General features: G+C 35.3%; 1 protein-coding gene across 2 annotated transcripts in view; it reads right to left on the reverse strand.

The window, feature by feature from the left end:
• WDR7 (WD repeat domain 7) overlaps positions 1-23,232 on the reverse strand; it is a 367,645-nt gene that overhangs the window by 227,657 nt on the left and 116,756 nt on the right. The window contains exons 17-19 of one of the 2 annotated variants that reach the window (XM_032882426.1): positions 13,785-13,883; positions 11,273-11,391; positions 9,456-9,579 (exon numbers count right to left, since the gene is read on the reverse strand). In XM_032882426.1, coding sequence (XP_032738317.1) covers positions 9,456-9,579; positions 11,273-11,391; positions 13,785-13,883 — 342 coding nt within the window. The remainder of the gene's footprint in view (positions 1-9,455; positions 9,580-11,272; positions 11,392-13,784; positions 13,884-23,232) is intronic. The other variant, XM_032882427.1, reaches the window with a different exon arrangement.

Genomic DNA, 23,232 nt, shown 5'->3' on the forward strand with positions numbered 1-23,232 from the left:
CTGAGGAATTACGAAATGAACGCAGACAGATCCTCAGTTGAGGAGGAGGTAGTATACGGGATAATCACCTTTTGAAACTCCTCTCTCCTGCCTCTCCCCCTTCCATTTGAGAATCACTACACTGGAATCCCTTCTCCACAACAGTGGCCAGTGATGAAACGGAATAGGAAAGGCTTCCAACCCCAAGTGCCCAGCCAACTTCTATATGGGAAAAGCTTGGGATGGTCTCGTAATCCTGATCACATCTTAAAACAGGTCGCATCTGAGATTATGTAGTCATTTTAAACCCTATGTAAATACGTGATAAGAGGTACCATGATGCTTTAGGTTAAGACTACAAATGCTCAATCCTCTACCTACCACCCAGAATTCAGAGATTCATTTCGAGTTCAGTTCCTCTGACTTCCACATTATTTGTTCCAAAGACCAGCTTTGCTTTAAGAGAAAGAGCAAACAAGCAAAAATCAAAACCAAACCAAACCTGAGTAAGACCTGCCAACCACCCTCTAGCACAGAATAGAGAAAAAGCCTTCTTCACTTCATACCTGTGACAAAGAAGTGTCTATAAGCTAATTTATTATGTCTCTGTACCCATGAGCTATGCCAGAATTTGTTTAATGTTGGTTAATTATTGGAAGGATGTTATTTCATTAGCCATCTTAAAATCAGCAGGAATACTCGTGTAGTAAGAACCATCCCTCCTCTTCCATTTCCACTCCCTAGGGCTGAGTGTTCTTTAGCACAAGTACACACTTCAGATAGAAGCCTCATCATCATTTCTCAGTAAAATGTAAAGTCCTTTCATAAGGCTTCCAGAAACAGAACCATGATTACAGCTCAGACATTAACTGTAAGCAACAATTTTTAAAAACAACAAGCAATAAAATAGGTGGTTGCGGCTCTATTCATCTCTAAATCAAGGAATGAAAACCTTTTCAAGTGATGAGTAAGTTGCACAGAACAAACACAGAAAATATGTACAGAAAAATTACAAAAATACTAAGTATTGTTACAGATGACTGGATTGGCATTTAACTGGCTGAAAGAAACCAGATCAATCTCAATCTTGCCAGGGTCAATTCGGGTGCTCAAACCAATAAAACAAATTTTTTTTCTTTATGTTTGTGTACTAGAAGTGCTAAAATATTAACTAAGTCTGCAAATGTCATGCACAATAAAACCATTTATAAATATTAAAACACTTATTTGTCTCAAAATCTGCTTAACAAAAAGTAGATAGCAGAAGTAATAAATCATTAGGACAATACTAATGAAAAATAAAATACCAAACTTCCCTCCAAAGAAGCAGGAAGAGGAAGGGAAGAATGGATTCAGCAAAGATATTTTAGTATACTTTGATCATTTCAATCCCAGAACTTAAAAGTAACACTAAAACAAAATCTACAATTAGCTATTACAATTAAAATATCAGAGGTAAAATAGGTTCACATAATTTCCTTGCAGTAACTAAATTACTGTTTTCCTTCCAAACTATTGACTATTTCGTCACATGCAGATCACAATAAGGTTTCAAACTAAAATATTAAAACAATGCAGTTACATCTAATAGCCAGTCAATAAAGAGATAATAAAATTAGAAATATGGCATAAAATCATGTCTTACAATCCAATCAAAACTGGATTTGTGCATGCAGATTAGGTGTCCAAGATTTAAAACATCATAGGATAACCAACTCTGCTTTTTGTTTTGTAAAAACAAGTTGAACAGGACTCTGAGCTCCTGTACTAGAATAATCTGTACTAGAATAAGGAAAATTTATATCTGAAAGCTTACTAGACACTAGTTCTATTACAAAGACATGTTCCGGTATTCGTGGGCAGTGTTTTGTAAAGTACTTTATTTCCATTAGCATTATAAATTTTTGTTCCTCAGCAAATCAGCAAGAGACTAATGGCACAAATCAATATCATACTCTTCGTAGCAACTAATATTAGGTCATTTATTATAGCAAAGGCCACGAGAAACTCAGCTAAAGGTATATCAGGCAGAACACCATTTTTTTTTTCAACAGTGCGTCACAGGTTCAATGAGTTTTTCTTTTATAAAGCAGCCTTCATAGGCTTAAGACACTTCAACTCCTTAAAGCACGCAGCAAGTGTACAAAGACCCCAAAGGAAGTCAGCCGTGCCTCCTAGGGGTCTGGCCACCAACTACAACTGTAGGAGAGGTAACCACATTGAAAGGAGGGAGACAGACTTGTGAAAGGGAAAAAGAAGGGGGAATGAGAAAATAGCCTCAACTATTTCAAATCCTTTCAGCTCCAAAGCTTTTCCACAGGGGCCAGTGGCATGAGAGAAAGATGCAGGCAAGGAGTGGCCGCACCTAACCGAATCCCCCAGCACTGTTACGCAAGGAAAAAGTTACTGAATTTCCTCAGGCAAAACTCCTGCTTTGTCGCACAGGCTGGAAACTGTCCCAGGGAGCTTGGTGGTAACTGGAAACCAGACTGCTGGTATATTCGTATACAGAGGACCTCAGTGTGAAGTTCCTTATTCCTGTGGAGTTCCTAACCTACAGCACTGCCTGATAACAGAGTTCTGTTTACTAAGAGGTAAAGTCTAAATAACCAATCGATCCAGTAACACTTTCATTTTTAATTTGCCATTTTACTACTCTAATTTCTAAGACCTGTAAAAAAGGATTTAAGGACAATTGCGAGATTTTACATATCACCTCCAAGAACTCAAGTCACATGGAACTAAAGAATTTTCCTTTAAATAGTTGAGACTGAGTAAGAAGAAATTTAGTTATTCATCAGGTTAGTAGGCAAATATAGATAAGTACGACAGTTTAATGCTGTTAAATACATGATCAGTCTGGAGTGCTTACGCTTAAGCCCCAAAGCTCTGATACTTTAGAAGAAAAAAGAGAAACAAATCCCTTAGGTCCCCACTTAACACCACAAACAGATACACACAGATACAGAGCACTTTGCATAATACAGTTTGTCTTAAGACAAACCCTACTGCCTCTTAATATAAAAACTTCCACAGAACATCAAGTCCTTTTTCTGTAAATCGCTTGGTCATAATTCAGTACTTTCCCTTTCTATTCACAATGCACACTTCCAACTGGCTCTGTGAATACAAGGTAACAACCACAGATATTTCTGAGCGAACCTCATCTTTTCGTTTCAGCAGATTCGCAAAGTGGGCGTTCATTACAAAAGGGCTATTTTAGAATTCTCAGTTCTTCGTAAGCAACCAAATGATCTTCCTTTTCCCCACATCTAATTAGAATACTTTTTCTGAAAAAGAAAGATACACCCGGAATGCAACAAAAGACCTGAGAAAGTAGTCAAGTAAGCAGAATGTAAGAAGTCAACAGAGACACCACAAAGTGCTTACACTAAAGCTTAGGGATTTTTTTTTCCCCCCATCAGAGAGCTCTTATTCTTAGCCAATTTACTCTTATTTTATATTTACCTCAAATAAGTTTGGCTGCCTGGCTTCCACACTCCCAAAACAGTGATAACAGTAAATTAGACACCAGGGGCAAAAGCTCCTGGGGGTGAGACAAAACAGCCCAACCAGCAAAAAATTGTTAACGATTCCTAGACAGTAAAAAGAGGAAGAAGGAAAGTTATCTTTTAAAAATATGAAACGTGAGAGGCAGTTCAGTCTGGGTCCTTTTATGTTCAGATAAACAAGTCTACTCTCTTCAATAAGCAAATGGTGGTAATTATACAACACAGGCCAAAACAACAACTCTGGCTATTGAGAAGATGTTTAAAAAGCCAGAAACAGATGAACTATTTCAATAAAAAGAGCTAACATTTTTTAAAAATCCAAGCATTTAGTGACTTTTAAACCCTCAGTTATCTAGAAAATCATTCCTTAGAAGGCTGTTAGAAAGTTCCAAATAACTGAGGCATATACAAAAAAAGAAAGGAAGGAAGGAATGCTGTGTTAAGGCCTTTGGGGGTAGAGGAGGGACTCACTTAAATCCTATTTAGCAAACACCGTTCCTAGCCTTTCCCCATCCTTTCCCCAGCAAACCCTGAAAATATCTGCCTACCACAGAATGCATTAATATTTAAATTTTTACTAGCTACAAGAAACCTTTCCACTACCTCTATAATATATAGTTCCATCTTACCTTCTTGTATATTGTTGGTCCATCCACATTTGTGCTCAGAATGACTACTACCTTATAATCATCAGAAAGTGACTTCAATTCCAGGTTAAAATAGGTACTACAGTGTGGCTTGTTGAAAGTCAAACCCAAAACATTTACTAGGAGTGTCTTTCACTGAACAAAGAAATCCTATTCTGTTTCCAAGGGGGATAAAAAAGACGAGCCTAACCCTGGTAACCTTAGCACAAAAGGAAGCTAAAAAGGCAGGGCCTCGATAAGAACAAAGGATTGTTCTTTCTGATGACATCAATACGTATTAAACACGATGTGTTACACATCCTTCTATCAATATCTGAGATGATAAATTTGCAAATTAATACTACATTGGTCATAACTGCATAAAATTACAATAGCACCCTCTTTAGAAGAGATTTTGATTTATATAATGGTAGTAACTTTTATGTGTTTAATGTTTCTGAAATTAAAGGAGGAGATGAGCCACAGTGCGCAAGCAGAATACAATGTACGAGAAATAATTACGCTTGTGACCTCATGCCCTATAAGGTCACCCTGCATCACAGGCCAAAGGAAATCAGGAACCATCAGCATTTACCTCCGAGTAGTCACTGCCTGGAACGAAGGGCAAACGCGGGTGTATTTCATAAACTAGCAGGAGCTTGACCTCATAAAAAAGTCAATTATCAAAATGCTACATGTAGAATGTCACAAAAAGAAATATATAAAGGTGGGTTCTACACAATATCTTCCCTTCAAAGTAAATCTGAGACAACTTAAACATTTCATCTTCATTTGGATTATAACACATTTCACAAAATAACATTAACCCTTTCTTACTAAAAATAAGCAACAGAATTTCTAAAAAGTATTTTGTAACATAAACATGATTATAAATACATGAGAAAGAGTGATAACTCAGAAAACATTTACAATATTTATATAAGTCACTATCACTAGAATGTACAAAATATTCAGAATTCCGGTCCTGTAAGAATCACAATGCACTTATCCTCAAATTTTCAATCAGAAATCAGGCATCGAAAGTTTACATACTGCCTGCATTTATAAGGGATAAAATGTTTCCTAACCCGATCTGGGACAGAACTCCATTACCTGAAGCAAAATTCTCAAATCACTCAACAAGGACTTGGTTTTTATGAAAATTTGTGAACTGGCTTTTCAGTTAAGGCAGACTATTGCTCCTTTTTCCTCCCCAGTGATTTCTGGTCTATGGCCAGAATCTCTGAGCAATACAAATTCAAGTGAATTTTGAGGCAGTGACAATAAGGAGAACAAAAGTAGAGAAACCAGCACAGCAAAGGAAAGGGGTCAGTCAGCCAACACTCACTACGCGTATAATCGGCCGTGCTGGGTGCTGTCCAGAAGTTTCTCCTTTACTACTCTCCACAGTCCTAAGAAAAGCAAATGGCTTCTGGCCCCTTGCTTTCCTTAGGTTCTCAGACAAACCTACAAAAGGATTTTATTACATAATGTACCTAAATACAATTCCAGAAGACCCCACTCACTATGACCAGCGGACTTGAGTTGTCATCTTAGTCCCAGCTCAATTACTTACTGGCTGCGGAGTCAGAGAAGGGTTACTTCCCATTTTAAACCTCAGGCTCCAGAGCTGTACGATGAAGGGGCCTTCAAAGCCCATCAGCCTAGTAGCACATTCTGCTCTTCAAGCAAAAGCATTTTCTGAGTCTCAGACAAACATCCAAAGAAGGGACTCTGGGTCATGACTTAGGAGCTGCCAATATTGCTTAGGTAATTACTGCACATTTTTAAATGCTTAGGCTGATTAAATTATAAGAAAATATCTGATGAATAGTGCATTTACCATAGTAAATATTTTACCTTTAATATTTTACCTACTTAAGTAAGAAGATTCTTATGCTAAAAAGAGGTTTTAAGTTCCTAAAAGAACATTTTATGCGGTTAACTTGCTATGAAAATCATCCCCACAAACACTACTGACCATGATAGAGGCGACCGCCCTATGAACACGTTATGGCAGGTGTGGGCTGTCCACCAGCTGGCTCCATAACCTTTTGATCCCTTTGGACAGCAAATCTGTTCAACAGCCCTATGTGGTCATTTCTCATTTGTTGTATGCTTTCTTTTCCTTTCACACATTCAGAATCCTTACTCCTTCAGCTTGACATTCTTTTATTAAAACAGAAAGCTCCCAGTAAAGCAAACTCATTTTACACTCAGACAATGTAAAAGTTCCAGAATAGATTACTATATTATAGAAAGAGTCATTAGTAAAAGCTGTTTTAATTATATGTAGACTGCATGTTTATTCTTTCACTAAAAATAACAGGATGATAAGATTAAAATTTTAAGTAAGCCAATATTCAGTTAATTTATAAGGGACTCCAGGATACTATAGGTAACTAAAAGGACTTCAATTTACATAAATGGAAAGATTTAAATCTGACCTAAGAACAACCTAGTTTATGCTTAAACAATGATGAGAACCATTTTCTCACAATGAAGAGTAATCTTCTCACAGTTGCACGTTTCTGCTCCAAGTTATTGTTGTTGTTGTTGTTGTTAAGTTTAACATGGCTACAAATGACATTGTGTGAAAGCAGGATTAGCTCAAATCTATTCAATCCTCTACCCCGAACACCATTTCAAGATCTAAGGATGCCAGAGGAAGCAAGACAGAATAAATGGTGGTGAGGGAAATCAGTTTTGTAGTCTGACAGTCACTCAGTAACTGAAGAACCTTAAGAAAGTTCTTTAATCTCTTGGCCTCAACTAACTCATCTGGGGGGAAAAAGTGGGGGCTGGTAGTGACACGAGTGCTACTTTACAGGCTTATTGCAGTGGCTTAATGAAGTAACACAGACCAGGCACTTAGCAAAAGCCTGACAGAGAGAGTGTTCAATTAATGGTAGGCATTGTCATTATTTTACTTATACTGTATCCTCTCGGGACCCTCTAATAGACCTCTCACCTAGCAACATATACATTTTCATCATTGCTTCAGGGAGTAATCTGAGATCATATTACACCTGTATCTTGTAGTTAACTCGTTCTCTTCTTTCCAGGAAAAAGAAAATAAAGTGGAATTCACCACCATCATTAAAGATATCTTTCTTCCCAAACTGTCAAGAACACAACACTGTACACATCTTTGGTGTTTTCCTTAGATCCTGATATGTAATCTGTAATCAAGCTTTAGAAATACCTTTTATTCTACTCTATCTACATTTAGGTCTGGGTCCCATTTCCTTCTGTAGTAGCTTCTCCGTCTACTTCAGTCCGCTCTCCCACTGTAGTCCATTCCAAACAAAGGTGTCCTGAAACAGTCCCTCATACTTCCATAGCAGCATTGTCCTTCCAAAAGGATCTCTAATGATTTGCTACTGTTTCACACCTTCAGCCTAGGTTTGTCCTTTAATTGGAGCATCTTGCTTCCTCCAGCATCCTTAGATCTTAAAACGGTGTTGGGGGTAGAGGAATGAGTAGATATTTGAGCTACTCCTCCTTTCATACAATGTCATCTCATAGTTTGTCCTTAAATTGGGGCATCTTTTATTCAATAAGGTTTACGATGAGCTGATGAGCTAATTCTGTTTTTCAGAATATTCTGAAGCTGAGAGCCACAAGTGACTGAACAAATAGGATAGTTCAGGATTCTTCAAATGCTCAAAAGCAAAGCTTTTTTCATCCTAGTCTTATTCTTTTAAACATTTTTTTACATTGTAGAAGATATTAAAACCTATACACATTTAAGTAAGAGCTTTAAGCCTAATACCTTTCATAGAGTCCATATGTTTAAAGACTCTGGTCTTTCAATTTCCTTTTATTAAAATGGAAAAATTCCTAGTAAGCAAATGAAAATCAGTATTATCTCAGTAAATTCTGTTACCTAAACAGATTAAAGAATTTGTATTAGTGTTGTTAATGTGTGATGTTATGGTCATATGTAAAACACATTATTTACATTTTTACAGATTATGAACGTACTTAATATAAAAATCTTTACCTAGGCATTGTTCCATATGCTTACCAAAGATTAACTCATTCCAAACTCAGAATAACCCTACAGTCTCACTATCATCTTCATTTCATCTATGATAAAAGTGAGGCTGAGAAAGGTTAAATATCAAAGGTCAAATACCTAAAAACAACCACTAGAGTCACCACTGACAAACATCTGGTAGACTTATACCAGGTATAACAATTATAGTCCTTTTTGAATCTTGTTTTCATATCCTTCTTATACAATAAGTATTGTCTGTCTTGAAATGTACAGTGAGTATCTTATTAACTAAGAATTTGGTATTGGCCAAAATCATTTAAAATGAATCCATCTAAAACCTAGGCCAAATTTTCATAATAAAAGATTTTAAGTTTCATTGAGAATTTAACCTAAAAAGTAAAACTGATTTTATCTTATATTCAATATAACAGTTTAAAACTTTAATTCTGAATTCTTCTCTAGAAGAATAAAGAATTGGGGTGCCTGGGTGGCTCAGTCAGTTAAGCATCTGCTTTCGGCTCAGGTCATGATCCCAGGGTCTTGGGATCAACCCCTGCATGGCGCTCCCTGCTCAGTGGGGAGCCTGCTTCTCCCTCTCCCTCTGCTGTTCCCCCTGCTTATTTTCTCTCTCTCTGTGAAATAAATGAATAAATAATCTTTTAAAAAAAAAGGGAAGAAGAAGAAAAAAATCAAATGATGAATTGGGGATGAAGCACACTTTTCTAAAAAGAAAAAAACCACAATAGCATAATACAACTTTTCTTCAATGACCACTTGACCTAGCAGCAGGATCACAAAGGTCTGATTCTAAAAAAAACATTCAACCACTTCCTACAATTTTTCCCAAGGCCTTTCTCAGTCCATTCAAATTATATTCTTTTGAAAGATTTGTCTGTCAAAATCCTTGCTAATTTTCTTTTCCAAGAGTATACTGGTCTAAATCTACCCAATTTTTACTTCTTAAGGATTCACAATTCCAACCTCAACTTCGAAAAGCTCTGCCTTATACTGCACGTGCACACCATCAGATCGGGTCTACAAGTGGCATCCGCGAACATAATCATGCAACAGAGACAGATGTTACTGTGAAACAGAGTAGGACTTTTTGATTGGGGATTAATTTCGTAAGAGGTCTGTCCATCAGAGAGTATTTAGATATATTCTTTTAAACCAAACTCCAAACCAGAGGGATTCGGAAAGTGAACACGTAGAATTCAAGGCTCCCTCATTTTCATTTTAAATAACTCACTTTTATTGAGAGGCAGTAACAAGCATATCTATGAGGTTAGAACGTCTGTATGTTTAAGCATGTAAAGCTTTGTAGAGAACTCTTACGTGATATGACGTGGTCCATATACTGAGGTAAATAAGGGGCCCAGGCATCGATGGCTTCCTTCCGTCCCGCCTGCTCAATTCTTCGCAGTTCAGCGAGAAGCAGGGCCTGGGCAGCTTCTCTGACCTGAGAAGGAAACGGAGCCAAATGAAAAAATAGGAACCAGGTCAGTTGCTGAGGTGTTTAAAAACTAGAAAGTTCATCACAAAATAAAACTAGGAAATATACAAGCCACATTTATTTACAAGAGAAAAACCACAAACCAAGTAATGAATTAAATACTGAATAAACTGGATGTGAGCAAAATCAAAGACATTTTAATGAATGATCTCAGTGAAAAGTATTTTAGCACTAATAGAATTATATTTGTACATTTATGCAGAGTTGGGTTTAAAACTTCATTTTCCAAAGCTTTTAAAACTTTTTAAAATTAAAAGTACTTTAATTTTCACCTTAAATTTCCAAATAGTTGTAACTTAAAAATCACTGTTAGAACTGTTAAACTTTGTCTTCTCTTTTAGCCTCAAGAAATTTAACCTTATCTAGTGAATTTCTTTATACACTAAGTATTGTTTGCATGAACCTATATATAAATCTGCACAATTCCTGTATACCTAAGACATGTTTAAACAATTTGTTTTCAACAAATAGGCAAAATACATTCCTATGTAATGGCATTAGTTCTATAGAAGGAAACAAGTTCTCAAAGTTACATCATTTCAGTTTATCCTTCAATGTGGCACACTTTTATCTTGCAATTTTAGTTGAGTTTTATTTTGGCAAATTACCACAAGCACGAGGTCAAAGAAGCTCTTCAACTGTCAAGTGGTCTATCAATCAATTTATTTACTCTTTGTCACTGAAAAGGTAACTCAGCAATGTCTGGTAAGAGTTTGAATAAAAATTGTTTTTAATTATAACTGATTTTGAAGTGAATTCAGATACTATTCAATGCAAAACCATGAAATTTTAGTATGCTACAATTCTACTTAGAATTGAGGGAAGGGAAACCAGATGGGGGAAATATTTATATTTGATAAATTTAAAATCTTGAATGATACAAACTGCTATAGCTAGATAGGTCAAATGCCATAATAAAGGAAATCTCTATCCATAAAACATTTCCAAGTCCCTGGTGATATTATATTCAAGCGATGTCTAATACAGCATAAGTCCATTAACACAAAATAATAGCCACCCATTTATTGAGCTCCTACCATGTGTCAGGCTCTGTACTGTTTTACTTGCATTATCTGACTTGATCCTGACAGCAATCCCATGAGGAATATATTATTATCCCCACTTTACAAATGAGCTTCAAATAGCTTAAGTAAATTGCCCAGGGTCACAAAGTTAATAATTGGCAGAACTGATATTTAAACCTGGGTCTCTTCGAATTCCAAAGACTTTCTTTTATTGTAACGCATTATCTTCTATTGGACAAGGGCTACTCACTTAGAATCTGACTGACATGATTATACCTCAGTGTGTGATTCTGAGGGAGTTGGGTGTATGTATGTGAGCATGCATGTATGTTAATCTACACAGAACAATCTCTATAGAAACCAAAACTCAAAGAAACAGTCCTATAAAGTATATGAAACCTTTGGTCAAATATTCACGGATTCAAAAGTAAACAAACATGCAAGTTGGAACATTACTATTCAGCATATAAACTGAAAAAAAATCATGAATCCATATTTTTTGTGAAATAAACAGGTGAAAAGAAATTAGATAAATATTAAGCATTTCGTTTCAAATTTACACTTGTCTACTGCTTTCATGTTTTTGTTTTCTATCCATACCACGTCAATATTACCTCCAAGCATCGATCCTGCCATCTTCGAGCCAGCATCTCTAGAAGTGGGGGCCTAAATTTATCCAGTCCCAGCAGGTCTGGCAGCATCACACAATGCATAGCAGCCAACTGACTCCATCCTGTTAAAAATGTAACATATTACAAATACTTTAAGCATTTTAGCATTCCCTAATCCAAAGACATTTCTTTAAATAAACCAAAAATCAAAAAGGACAAATGTGCTAAATTATATTATAAATGATTACAATTTATTAGATATCTTATACAAATTATATCAAATGTAGTTTATCTCTAAATCTTGTAATTGGTACTTACAAGAAATCTCAAAGTCTTAAACAAAAATAAACTTCCACATAAAGTACATACAAATTCTACAAGGAAAACATATTTCTAAATAGCCCCTCTAAAATAAAACACCATCAGAACTGAGAAAACACAGAAATAAGCATGTACAAGAGTTGTAGACTTTAAACTACTTTCAGTTAAAAGGGCATTCATACAGATATCCAAAGATAAGTTCATGTCTGCTAAGGCCTGGCTATCTGTATATGACCACCTTTGTCAGTCAACAGAGATGTCTTCCCTTGTCTATCACAGGGCCTTTAATTAATACTTATTGATCTCTTTTCCTACTAAATGAATCAGATATTTAATCACAATCATAACTGAGTAAGTAACATAACATCAATTTTGAGAGGAAAAATGAATTCAGACATTTCATAAAATAAAAACCAGATAATCCAAAATTGACAACATCTTAAGTATCACTAACTTTAATCTATGGGAATGAAAGTTGTTTTTTTTTTCCCAAAATTCTAATCCATAATATGGAACTTGATTATTTAAAGAAAACGAACACTGGAAGCCACTGCAATATCTAAAAGTAACAGTATCCAGACATGCTCAAATAAGCATTTCAACCAAAGGGGTCTGAAAAATATATACAAAATAAATGCCTCAGTCTTCCCAAATCATATATGAAGTCACTATTAAAGACAAATAATCAAAACAAATGCAAAAAAGCAATTACTACCGTATATAAGTGATCACAGAATTTTAACAAATTAATGTTTTGAAATAATTTAAAACAAAAAGAATCCTATCATAAAATTCAAAATAATTACTAGGATTGCTTAAAAAAGAAAGAGAGAGAGAAGAGAGAAAATAAGTGAGTAACTGATAAGCCACCTATCTAAAGATTTATCCTTTCAGTAAGAAAATTCTCATCAACTGAGAATATATAATTAAATGATTAAGATGATGAGCACACACATTTTAGATTCCAACTTATTTTCAATAGAGGGTATATATACATATATAGAGAGTATATATACATATATAGGGGAGATATATATACACACACACACTTACACACACACACACATATGTAAATATAAATTACATGTCTCATAAACGTGTGAAGTGTTATCTATGAGCTGAATTTTAATAGGACAGTGATTCTCACCATGGTCCAAAGTCACGAGCTTTTTTTTTTTTTGAACTAACAAATTACTCTTTCACAATAGCTTAACAAATTTGACCTGAATTATTTTTGCTAAAATCCAGTCTTAGCACACTAACCTCAGCACATGTCTATGATAGGGAAGCCAAACAAAAAAGGAGTTATACTTTTGTGCTCCCATGTTTTCTTTCCAAATGAGTGGTACTTCAAACATGGGCTCTGTACTTTACAGACACTACGCCATTCTTTCCATTTGAATGGATTGTTAATACTGCTTTCTAGTGAAGAGTCAGAATCAATCTGGATTACACTTGAGATTTTAAAAAATTTCCTTTTATATTATACATCTGGTGAAGACAGAACCCATAAGGAAGACAGTGGATATAACTCAGAGCTCACAAGTTCCGTTAGGCTTCCAGGCAGTATAAATAATCCTATGGTGGCTCTTGGGGAAAAAAGGTTTGTGGATTCCATTCACATTTTCAGAGTTCCAAAAACACTTTCACCTAGTATTAACTCCACAGGGATAATATGATAGCCTAACTATACCTTAAAAACTGAAATTACGGATTTTTGCCTCATCTAGAAACAGAAATAGTAAGGAGGATAAACAGGTGAATTCCTGTTTATAATCATAGGTGCTAATCAACATTCTGAAGACTTCTCTAATGATAATGTAAACAGACCCCTCACATCTCCCTCTAACCTCAGAGTAATGAAACAAGCAAAACACCAGCGATCACATGGCAAACATCATTATGAAAACCAATCCACTTTTTAATACCTACTTCACATCAAAGATTAGCATCTTTGCACTTCTTTAATGGCATTCGAGGTTACGAGAAACATAGTGTATACCTGCCAGGAGCAGCATTACATTTTCCTAGCTGGCCCTTATCACTGACATTAGCAAATAAAGTTAAAAAATGGAAAATTTAGGATCTCATATATAACAAAGCAGATAAATGTGTAAACTGGATAAAAAGAACATGTCATATCAGAATAAAGCACAGACTGAGAGGGAGTTGTTAGGAAGTTGAGAGAGAATACCTTCATTTACTAAGAAACAGGTATGTAAAGCAGGAGTAGAAGCAGGGTCAGAGCCAGAGTGGTCAGCATCAGACCGAGCGGAAATGACAGGAGCAGGAACTTGCAGAGAAAACAGAAGAAATAAAGAGGAGAGAATTGAGGTACAGCGGCTTCTGAAAAAAAGCTCAGTATTAGTGAAGAATGAAAAACAAAGTTGGCAAAATATAGTAAATGGAGAACTGAAAAATGATGTTTTCATCAGAAGGGCATGATCGTTGAGGATTACAGCAGGGAAATGATATATTTTATTGAACAGCAATCACAGTATAGTTCAAATTCCTCTTAAAACCAAAATCTACTTAATATTCTAATTTATCGATGTACCAATTGATACAAAAACTGTTCTAAAACAAGTAAGGCTGTAAGTAAAAAATGACAGACATATTAAGAATTAGCAAGAATGTAATTCGATTTTTAAAATGTATCACACACTGAAAACTTTAAGTTGGTCGTCATACTGCCAATTACATTTTTCTAATGATTTATTTCCTAACCTTATATGTAAATTATTTTTTAATATCTCAAACCAACATCCACTGAAATCATTTCAATTTTCCACACTCCTTTGATAAAAATACAATTTAAAATCTGCCAACTTATAAAGAATACATATACTAAACAACTTTTGTAAGAATCCTAACATAGCTTCAATTTTAGTTTAAAAAATATTTTTATGATACCCGTTTATCAAAGTAATTACTATGAACGTTCTAATCTTCATAAAATACATGCAGCTACCCCATCCCACCCCCCAAAAAGTCATATTACCAGGAAAATGTTTCAGCTTCAATTATCATATGAAAAGGCAAAAAGACCGTATGGCACACACATTCTACAACTGGAGGTCAATGGTAAGATTTAGAGGTCACCATTTGACACTTCCTTCCTATGGAGAAATTACCATATGTCATGCACAAGTATCTTCAAATTAATCCCTCTCCTTTCTCCTGTCATTGAATAGCAATAGGTTTGGGCTCCTGAACAGATTAAGCATTGTCCCCTGAATGATATGTTTGTTTTTCATGCAGTGAAGTTCCTTTGTAACTACAGGACAGCTGCATGAAAACAACTTTTCATAATTTCCACACGAATGCATCATAATGTCAATCAGGCACGTGTGAGGTAGTAACCAGTAGAACTGAAAGTACATGAACAGTTAAAAAAAAAAGAAATCCGATTCTATATACCCTAAGAAGCACATTCTGCACATATGAAAGTCTCATCTGGGAAATTATAATTGTTTTTATTATCACAGACCTGTTTTTGTTCTTATGAAATTATAATAATTTTATGTTATGTTTATGAAAGAAACAGAGCTATTCTTAACTGCACATTTCCTAAGATATAAGAATTCTATTGTAATCTTGCAAAGAAATCTTAAATATTTTTATGTTCCATTAAATAAATTTTTCATTTTATAAATCATTTCTAATTACAAATTCAGTTATTAGGGCCTATCAAATATTCACTTCCTCATGCAAAAAAGTTGCCGAGCCTGGATGGCAGAGAGTAAATCTTCAGGTATTAACTTTCATGCCACCAAAATTGTTCACAAAGTTCCTCTGGTGGCTTCCAACAACTGGGACTTTTCCATAATTTCACTTAAAAAAAAAAAAAAGAAATTATTATTATCATCCCTGAAAAGACTGTGGTATCTGTTTTTACTCTTAAGTGAGAGGATAGTAGGGGCACCTGGGTGGCTCAGTGGGTTAAAGCCTCTGCCTTCAGCTCAGGTCATGATCTCAGGGTCCTGGGATCGAGCCCCACATCGGGCTCTCTGCTCAGCAGGGAGCCTGCTTCCCCCTCTCTCTCTGCCTGCTTCTCTGACTACTTGTGATCTCTGTCTCTGTCAAATAAATAAATAAAATCTTTAAAAAAAAAAAAAGTGAGAGGATAGTAGGGTGAGAGGTGAGGAAATTCAATACAAATGAATAAAAGTTCAGTACTGAGTGATCATTACCCTAGTCTTGTCAAGTAAGTAGTGGGATTAAACTCCATCTTCTTTAAGTCACAAGCATAAAGGAAACTAGAAATGCTACTGAGAAAACTACTAAAATAAGTATAATAGCTCTTAACAGAATAATGTTCAAAATATATGTTTATTTTTAATGAGGTAAATAAACAGACTCTTTTTTGGACTACTGTTTAAATGACAGGAATAAGGAAAAAGACATTTACATTTTCCTTTAATAAATTCTGTGAGCACACACACACAAAAATCAAGAATACTATTAGACAGATCAAGGAATCAGATTTACTATGCTTTAAAAATCTTGGCATCACCACCAAAAAATACTTCATTCAGACTACCTCACAGCTGAGACTGCAGAATCTGGAACTACTTTTATAACTAATTGAAAAATTCAAATTAACTCTGCTTGAGCTTTTAAAACTGTCCACATATAAAGAAGTTAGCAAAAGAAATTTAAAGAGCACCATCCCAAAACAAAAAGCTCAAGGCTTAATGACAACAATGAATCTGAAGGAAGTCATATGTAGCGCTGAACACTGACAATTCAAAGATTGAAGCATTAGCAGCATTTGGTTTCTTAAAAAAGCTGCGATGTCAATTATCAATTGACTTCTCTTACTAAGGGTTAGTCAAGCTTAAGGGCAAAAGTCTCAGCATAGCTTCAGGTGATGACAGAGGTGGCTCGAGTTCTACTATTTTACCTACGAAAGTTCTTTAAATTTTGCAGCCAAGAGCCTCTTTAACTACTTACTACCACATGCAAAGACAGGCGAAGATAAACGAACTGTGTGACAACATACACACCCACACGCTTTCCGTTAAATAGCATCTACATAGAACTCGATGTTACAACATCCCTGGTTTTTCAGTTTCTGAATAGGTCTATTTCAGTCTTCATTTGAAATCTGACTCTGAACTCCATTGTTCCCTACTGCCATTGTGACATGCTAAATATACGAAGGATAGAAAGTGAACATACTTTAGGTAGCAAGTTATTGGTCTAAACCTCATTAGCCTCCTGGTACATGAAAACAGCCCTTTCAGTACATTTTTCAGAAGAGAATAAAGAAAATCTAGAAAGTTTTCTGTAAAACCAAATGCAATGGGTAAAGAAGTTTTTCAAAGTTTAACACAAATAAAATTATTTAATAATGAATCACTTTATCTAAAGTGTTACACGATAGGGGCGCCTGGCTGGCTCGGTGGGTTAAAGCCTCTGCCTTCAGCTCAGGTCATGGATCAAGCCCCGCATCGGGCTCTCTGCTCAGCGGGGAGCCTGCTTCCCCCTCTCTCTCTGCCTGCCTCTCTGCCTACTTGTGATCTGTCTAATAAATAAAATCTTTAAAAAAAAAATTTAAAAAAAAATAAAGTGTTACAGGATAATCACAAAGCTCTGAGAGGGGAGGATAGAGAAGAAAGCGTTCCACACTAGGTCTGCCATTCAATGCAGAGATCTTAAAGCAACATCTGCCCTTTATGTCTACGGGAGATGAGCATCCTCATCATCTTTTAAGTCAACATGAAGCACTCGGATAAATCATTAATCAAACAGTCTAAGAAAAAAGTATATCCTTAAAATGCTATGACGGAAGAGCACAAAAAGTCTAATGGCAATAGGGAAGTACAAGGTTCCAGGAAGTAGAAAGGATAAGGACCTACCATAAAGCAGAATGAATTAACAGCCCAAGATAGTATTCTGACTGACATACGTCAAGGCAAAATACAAACGTGCTAATAATGTCTGAAAAATACAGTAAAACTCTATTTAACCTCCAGATCGCCAATGGATTATACCAGAACTGGAATAAGTTCAGATGTAATGGCAATTTTGCCTTGGCCTTTAACTCCAGTCAGAGTCCAAAAAATAAAAATTAAAAAACTTTTTAAAATCCTGCTTCTGTAAAAGGCCTCCTTCATTACTAACATCTAAAAAAATATAAATGAACTAAGACCAGGCACCATGGGGGAGAGTTTATTACATTGAAAGATAAAGCAATAACATCAATAATAACTTGAATTAGACATATGGAGGCTATTCAAATTTTCTATTTCATTTAATTAACAATAAGCACCTACTATGTGCCAGATGTATATATATTTGCGAAGCATATAAAAAGTCATAAAGATTAGACAAAGATGCTGCTTGCAGTTACTCAGAGTCTGGCAGGAAAAGCAAATAACTAACGAAAATGTTATCACCAACTGCACTGTCCTCTGGATCTCCTCCACTAGACATAAGCTCCTTGAAGGCAGAGATTTGTTTTGTCAGCCTTAAAGACCCAGCCCCTAGTTACTGACTTATCGACACTAGAAGCATAAAGAGAAGGTATCTACAGGTTCACTTATCCAAATATTTACTAAGTGCCTTCTATGCTTCAGCAACTGTTCCCCTTTTATGCTTCAGCAACTGTTCAACCAACTATGTTCAACAAGTTCAGCAACAAGAACTTGTGCTAAATCAGTGACTAAAAAAGAACAAAGAGAAGAAATGCCTGCCCTTTGAACTTCCAAAGACCAAAGTCATAAACCAATTTTTTAAAATAAAAGGCATATAAGTTCAAACACAAAATTTTAATGAGTCTTGAGGTCCATCCATTGACCTGATATATGTACTCCATACTTCTTGCTATAGAACCTGGAAAAGGATGGTGAAAAACTATTGGTTAATTTATATAAATGATGCCTGAAATAATTTTACAATGATTACCTCCTACTTCTAAGTTTAGACAACCTAAATTAAACCCATTTCTGAAAAATAAAATAGCAGATACTGTAACATAATCTTACATATTTAAATTGCTTAGACTTGCTTCCACACCTGCCACTGAGTAAAGATGTAACTACTAACGTAGACAGAGGGTCACAGTCAAGACAGGCACTAGAGACACACACCAAACACTTAGGCCATAACATTACTTAACTGACCAAGAGAAGTACAGTATATCAGGATGTAGATAAGCCTACAGTTATGGGCCATTTAGGGCTGTATAACTATGAACAACAATTTAGTCTGATCCCTTTCTCAAGTGAGATGTTTTGTAAAGTACACAATCGAGTGTCTAATAAATAAAAACTGACTCTATCAAAAAGTACTGACATGACTGTCAGTAAATGTTAATGACTGGCAAAGACTGAATGAACAAGCCCACTGTTAGACAAGATAAAGCTCTCGTGAAGAAATTATTTTCCAATGAAATACCCTGATAATGTTTATGAGAAATTACGTTAGCTGAACTATCTCTATCATCTTTATTCTTAGACCCAAATGTCTACAAAAGGTCCAATCCACAGCTAAAGTCTTTACTCCATATAGATTATTTTGCAGTTGAACAAGTATTAGCCAACATGTAAGTGACATCGAAAAGGAGCATATTCATGTTTGCATTCAGCTTGAGAAATGGATTGTGAGTCAATGTGCAATGTAGTGGGAGTCAGGAAAAGAAAACATAAGGAAAGAGGAAAATGTCTGAAAGCAAACCGAGCTAAGTTAGAACAGAGAGACAAAAATGTAATACCCTCACTGCTCTACTGTAGAGAACTCAAGAGCTTTGTCCATTCTCTTACCGTTTCTTACACTAGCTAGTTGTTTATGTCCATTGAGTTATTTACTAGATAGATGCATATAAACTATTCAAGAGAGTATACATCAGACTAATTTTTCTAACGACCCAAATAGAGTTGGAGGAAAAAAGGGCTTAATAAATATTTATTAAAGAGATAACCACTCCATATTTTCAATATTCAAATAGAAAGTGAGTTTCATCATGCCATCCTAAAGTATTTTATAACGTAACTCTCACTACAGATTGCTAACCTTTATTCGCTTTAAAAGACAAGCATCTGTATTGTTTCAAATGGAAATTCCTAACTCTATCGCCTTAAATAAATGCTTTGGAAAAAGCCTCAATTCTTAGTGTCCCCCTCCCCCTCTTCACTGCTCTCAAAACGTGATGCTTTATGAGAGGAGCAACATTAAAGTATTCAAATCAAAGTAACGTCCTCAGACCTGACCAGGTGAGTAAGTTCAATGCCGTAACAGTGATGGAGTACACAATGCATCACAACGTCACAAATTAAGCTGGACAGTTTGTATCTGGTAGAATTACAGAAGGAGAAAATGTAATCCAAGAAGAAACATCAGCTACAAAGAATGATAATAAAGATGGTAATGATGAGGAAAACAAATACCATCTCTAACAGGAACGGATTTTTTTTTAAAAGGTTTTGTTTATTTATTTGACAGTGAGAGAGGAAACACAAGCAGTGGGGTAGCTGGAGAGGGAGAAGTAGGGTCCCCTCTGAGCAGGGAGCCCAAAATGGGCTCAATCCCAGCCCTCTGGGACCATGACCAGAGCCGAAGGCAGATGCCTGACAACTGAGCCACCCAGGCACTCCTAACAGGAACTCATCGTCAATGAAGCTCTGAACTAACTAAATAGAGGAGATTACGCCCTGCCACGGATTTGGATTGTGTAAACTGGAAGATATTTTTAATGGATTTAGGACATAAATACAAGCACAGACCTAGAGTTAAAAGGTGCTGTTTTATCCTAATCATACCACTATAACTAGCCATATTTTAAACAAGTCTCTTACCTTTGTTAGCCTATTACCATTTCTCTCTGAAGTAATGGCTCTAAAAATACTGAAACTCTATACAACATAAAGGATTTTTACTTTATGAAGTAATAGTATATTCAGAATATTTTAAGAGTAAAGGGAGAGGAACTGCCACTTCTGGCCAAGATGGAATAACATGAAACAGATTTATAATCCCATCTAAAACAACTCCCCCAACCAAACACATAAAACAATGGTTTCAAGCCCCGGACATCAAGTGATGATGAACTGAGAGTCAGGAGTTGGGAGACAAACAGCACTATGATTGCCCCAGCTTATTGCTTTGTGGGAGTTTCTCGACCAAGATATGGGAAGAGGTTTGAGGAAGAGCCCCAGTTTCCCTGAGTTGAAGAGACAGAGCTGAGAGTCTCAGGAAGCCAGAGCAGCTAGAATCCACTGGACAGAGAGAAGAAAGCTTCAAAGATCAAGTTCTTCAGACATCCCCGTGGAATAGTCAGAGCACTGATCAGTTCATGTGTGTGAAGAAACTATAATGCCAAAGACCATGTTGCTTCCACCAGCCAGATTGGAAAATTAATAATTCATGGAGTACTAGATAGAATACTCAGGAAGCTCTTGCCTCAGTAATGGGAAATTAGCCTTAGAGCCTGACTCCAAACCCATCAAACAAATCAAAAACAAGACCAGAAAAAGATCAAACTGTTTCCAAGCAACTTAACTGTATCCAGAATATAAGTTACAAAAGAAAAAAGAAAAAAAGATTTATAACAATATAAAAAACTTCAATACCCAACTAGGTAAAATCCAAGTGTCTGCCATTTAACAATGATTACCAAGCATGCAAGGAAGCAGGAGAGCACAGTCCATAATGGGGGGTATCCATTAAAAATGAACCCCAAACTGACAGAGATGTCAAAATTATCAAATAAGGGTATTAAACCAGTCATTATAACTATAGCTAATATACTGAAAAAAGTTACATAGAAATAATGAAGATATAAAAAAAGATACAAATCAAAATTATGGACATGCAAAGCATAATGTCTGAGATGAAAAGTACACTGGTTCATCTTAATACCAGGCTGGATATTGCCAAAAATAGATGAATGAACTTGAAGACATTGCAACAAAAACTAAATAATGAAAACACAGGGGGGAAAAATCCAAATATAAAGCATCAGTGATCTATGAAACAATTTCAAGTGACCTAATGTACATATAAATTGAGTCCACTAAAGAGAGAAGAGAGGAGAGAATAGAAAGAATATTTGGAGAAATAATGGTTGAAAAATGTCTTAAATTAATGAAAACTATAAAAAATAATAAGCTCAATAAACTCAACCTCAAGAAACATAGAGAAAATTACACCAAGGCACTTCATAAGCAAATGGCTCAAAAGCAGTAACAAAGAGAAAATCTTTAAAACAGCAAGAGTAATAAAGTAAAAAAAAAAAAAATTAATGTTAAATAGGAAAATACTGATGACATCAGATTTCTTGTTAAAAACAAAGCAAATGAGGGGGTGCCTGGGTGGCTCACTCAGTCGAGCATCTGACTCTTGATTTCAGCTCAGGTTGTGATCTTGGGGTCCTGGGATCAAGCCCTGCTTCAGGCCCCACACTGAGCATGGAGTCTGCTTATCCCTCTCCCTCCCCATACTCACAGATGGTCACACATGCACACTCTCTCTCTCTCTCATGAATAAATAAATCTTTAAAAAAAAATAAAACAAAGCAAGTAAGAAAATAGAGTATCCTCATTAAGTACTGAAAGATACAAATGGTCCACCTAGAATTCTATACCAGACAAAATATATCTTTCAAAATCAAAAGCAAATAAAGAAGTTTTCAGATGTGAAGCTGAAAGAATAGGAGACCTTCACTACAAGAAATGTTTACTTCAGGCAGAAAAAAAAAAAAAATTACACCAGACAAAAATCTGGATCTACATAAAGGAATGAAAAACACCAAAAATGGTAATTACATAGTTAAATGTATTCCTTTTCTTATTTAAATCTCTTTAAAATACAATTAACTATTAAATAATACTGATTTGAAGAGTTTATAAAATACATAAATGTAAAATACAAAACAAAGATAGACTAAAGTTCAGGAAATTAAAAAAATGCAAGTATAACATTTTAGTTTTAATATTAAATGTTAATGGTATAATATCACTTGAAGGTACTCTATAAATTAAAGATCTCTGTAGACTAGAAACTCTAAAATAACCATTAAAATAACAAAATAAACAATTAGCTTGTAAGTCAATAAAAGAGATAAAGTGAAATCATAAAAGAAAACAGTAGAAAAAGGAAAAGAAGGAACAAAGAACAAATGAAACAGGAAAAAAATAGCAGAATGACAGATTCAAACTAACTATATCAACAACCACATTAAATGTAAACGGCTTAAACACTACAGCAAAAAGTAGGCCATACTGCCTATAAGAAATACAATATAAATGTAAAGACCACAAATGGGTGAAAAGTAGAAGGACATGAAAATACATACCATGCTAATAACAGTAACCAAAAATGCTGAACTGGCTATATTATTATAAACAAAGTAGATTTTCAAAGCAAAAGATACTATCAAAGATAAAGAGGTCATTTCATAATGACAAAAGTAAAAAACAAAAATCAGTAAGAAAAGGTTTAGGTACCTAATAAGAGAGTTTTATAATACATGAAGCAAAAACTAATAGGAATGCAAGGAGGAATAATGAAAGCCACAACTATTGCCAGACTACTCAGGAGAAAAGAAAAAAAACCTTAAAATATATATAACAAAAATGAGAGGGGGGTACCATTTCAATTTCTACAGATATGATATTAAAAGAAAAGTAGCCGCCCAG

The sequence above is a fragment of the Lontra canadensis genome, unplaced genomic scaffold (assembly GCF_010015895.1).
Source record: "Lontra canadensis isolate GAN:19392208 unplaced genomic scaffold, GSC_riverotter_1.0 scaffold82, whole genome shotgun sequence".
Lineage (NCBI taxonomy): Eukaryota > Metazoa > Chordata > Mammalia > Carnivora > Mustelidae > Lontra > Lontra canadensis.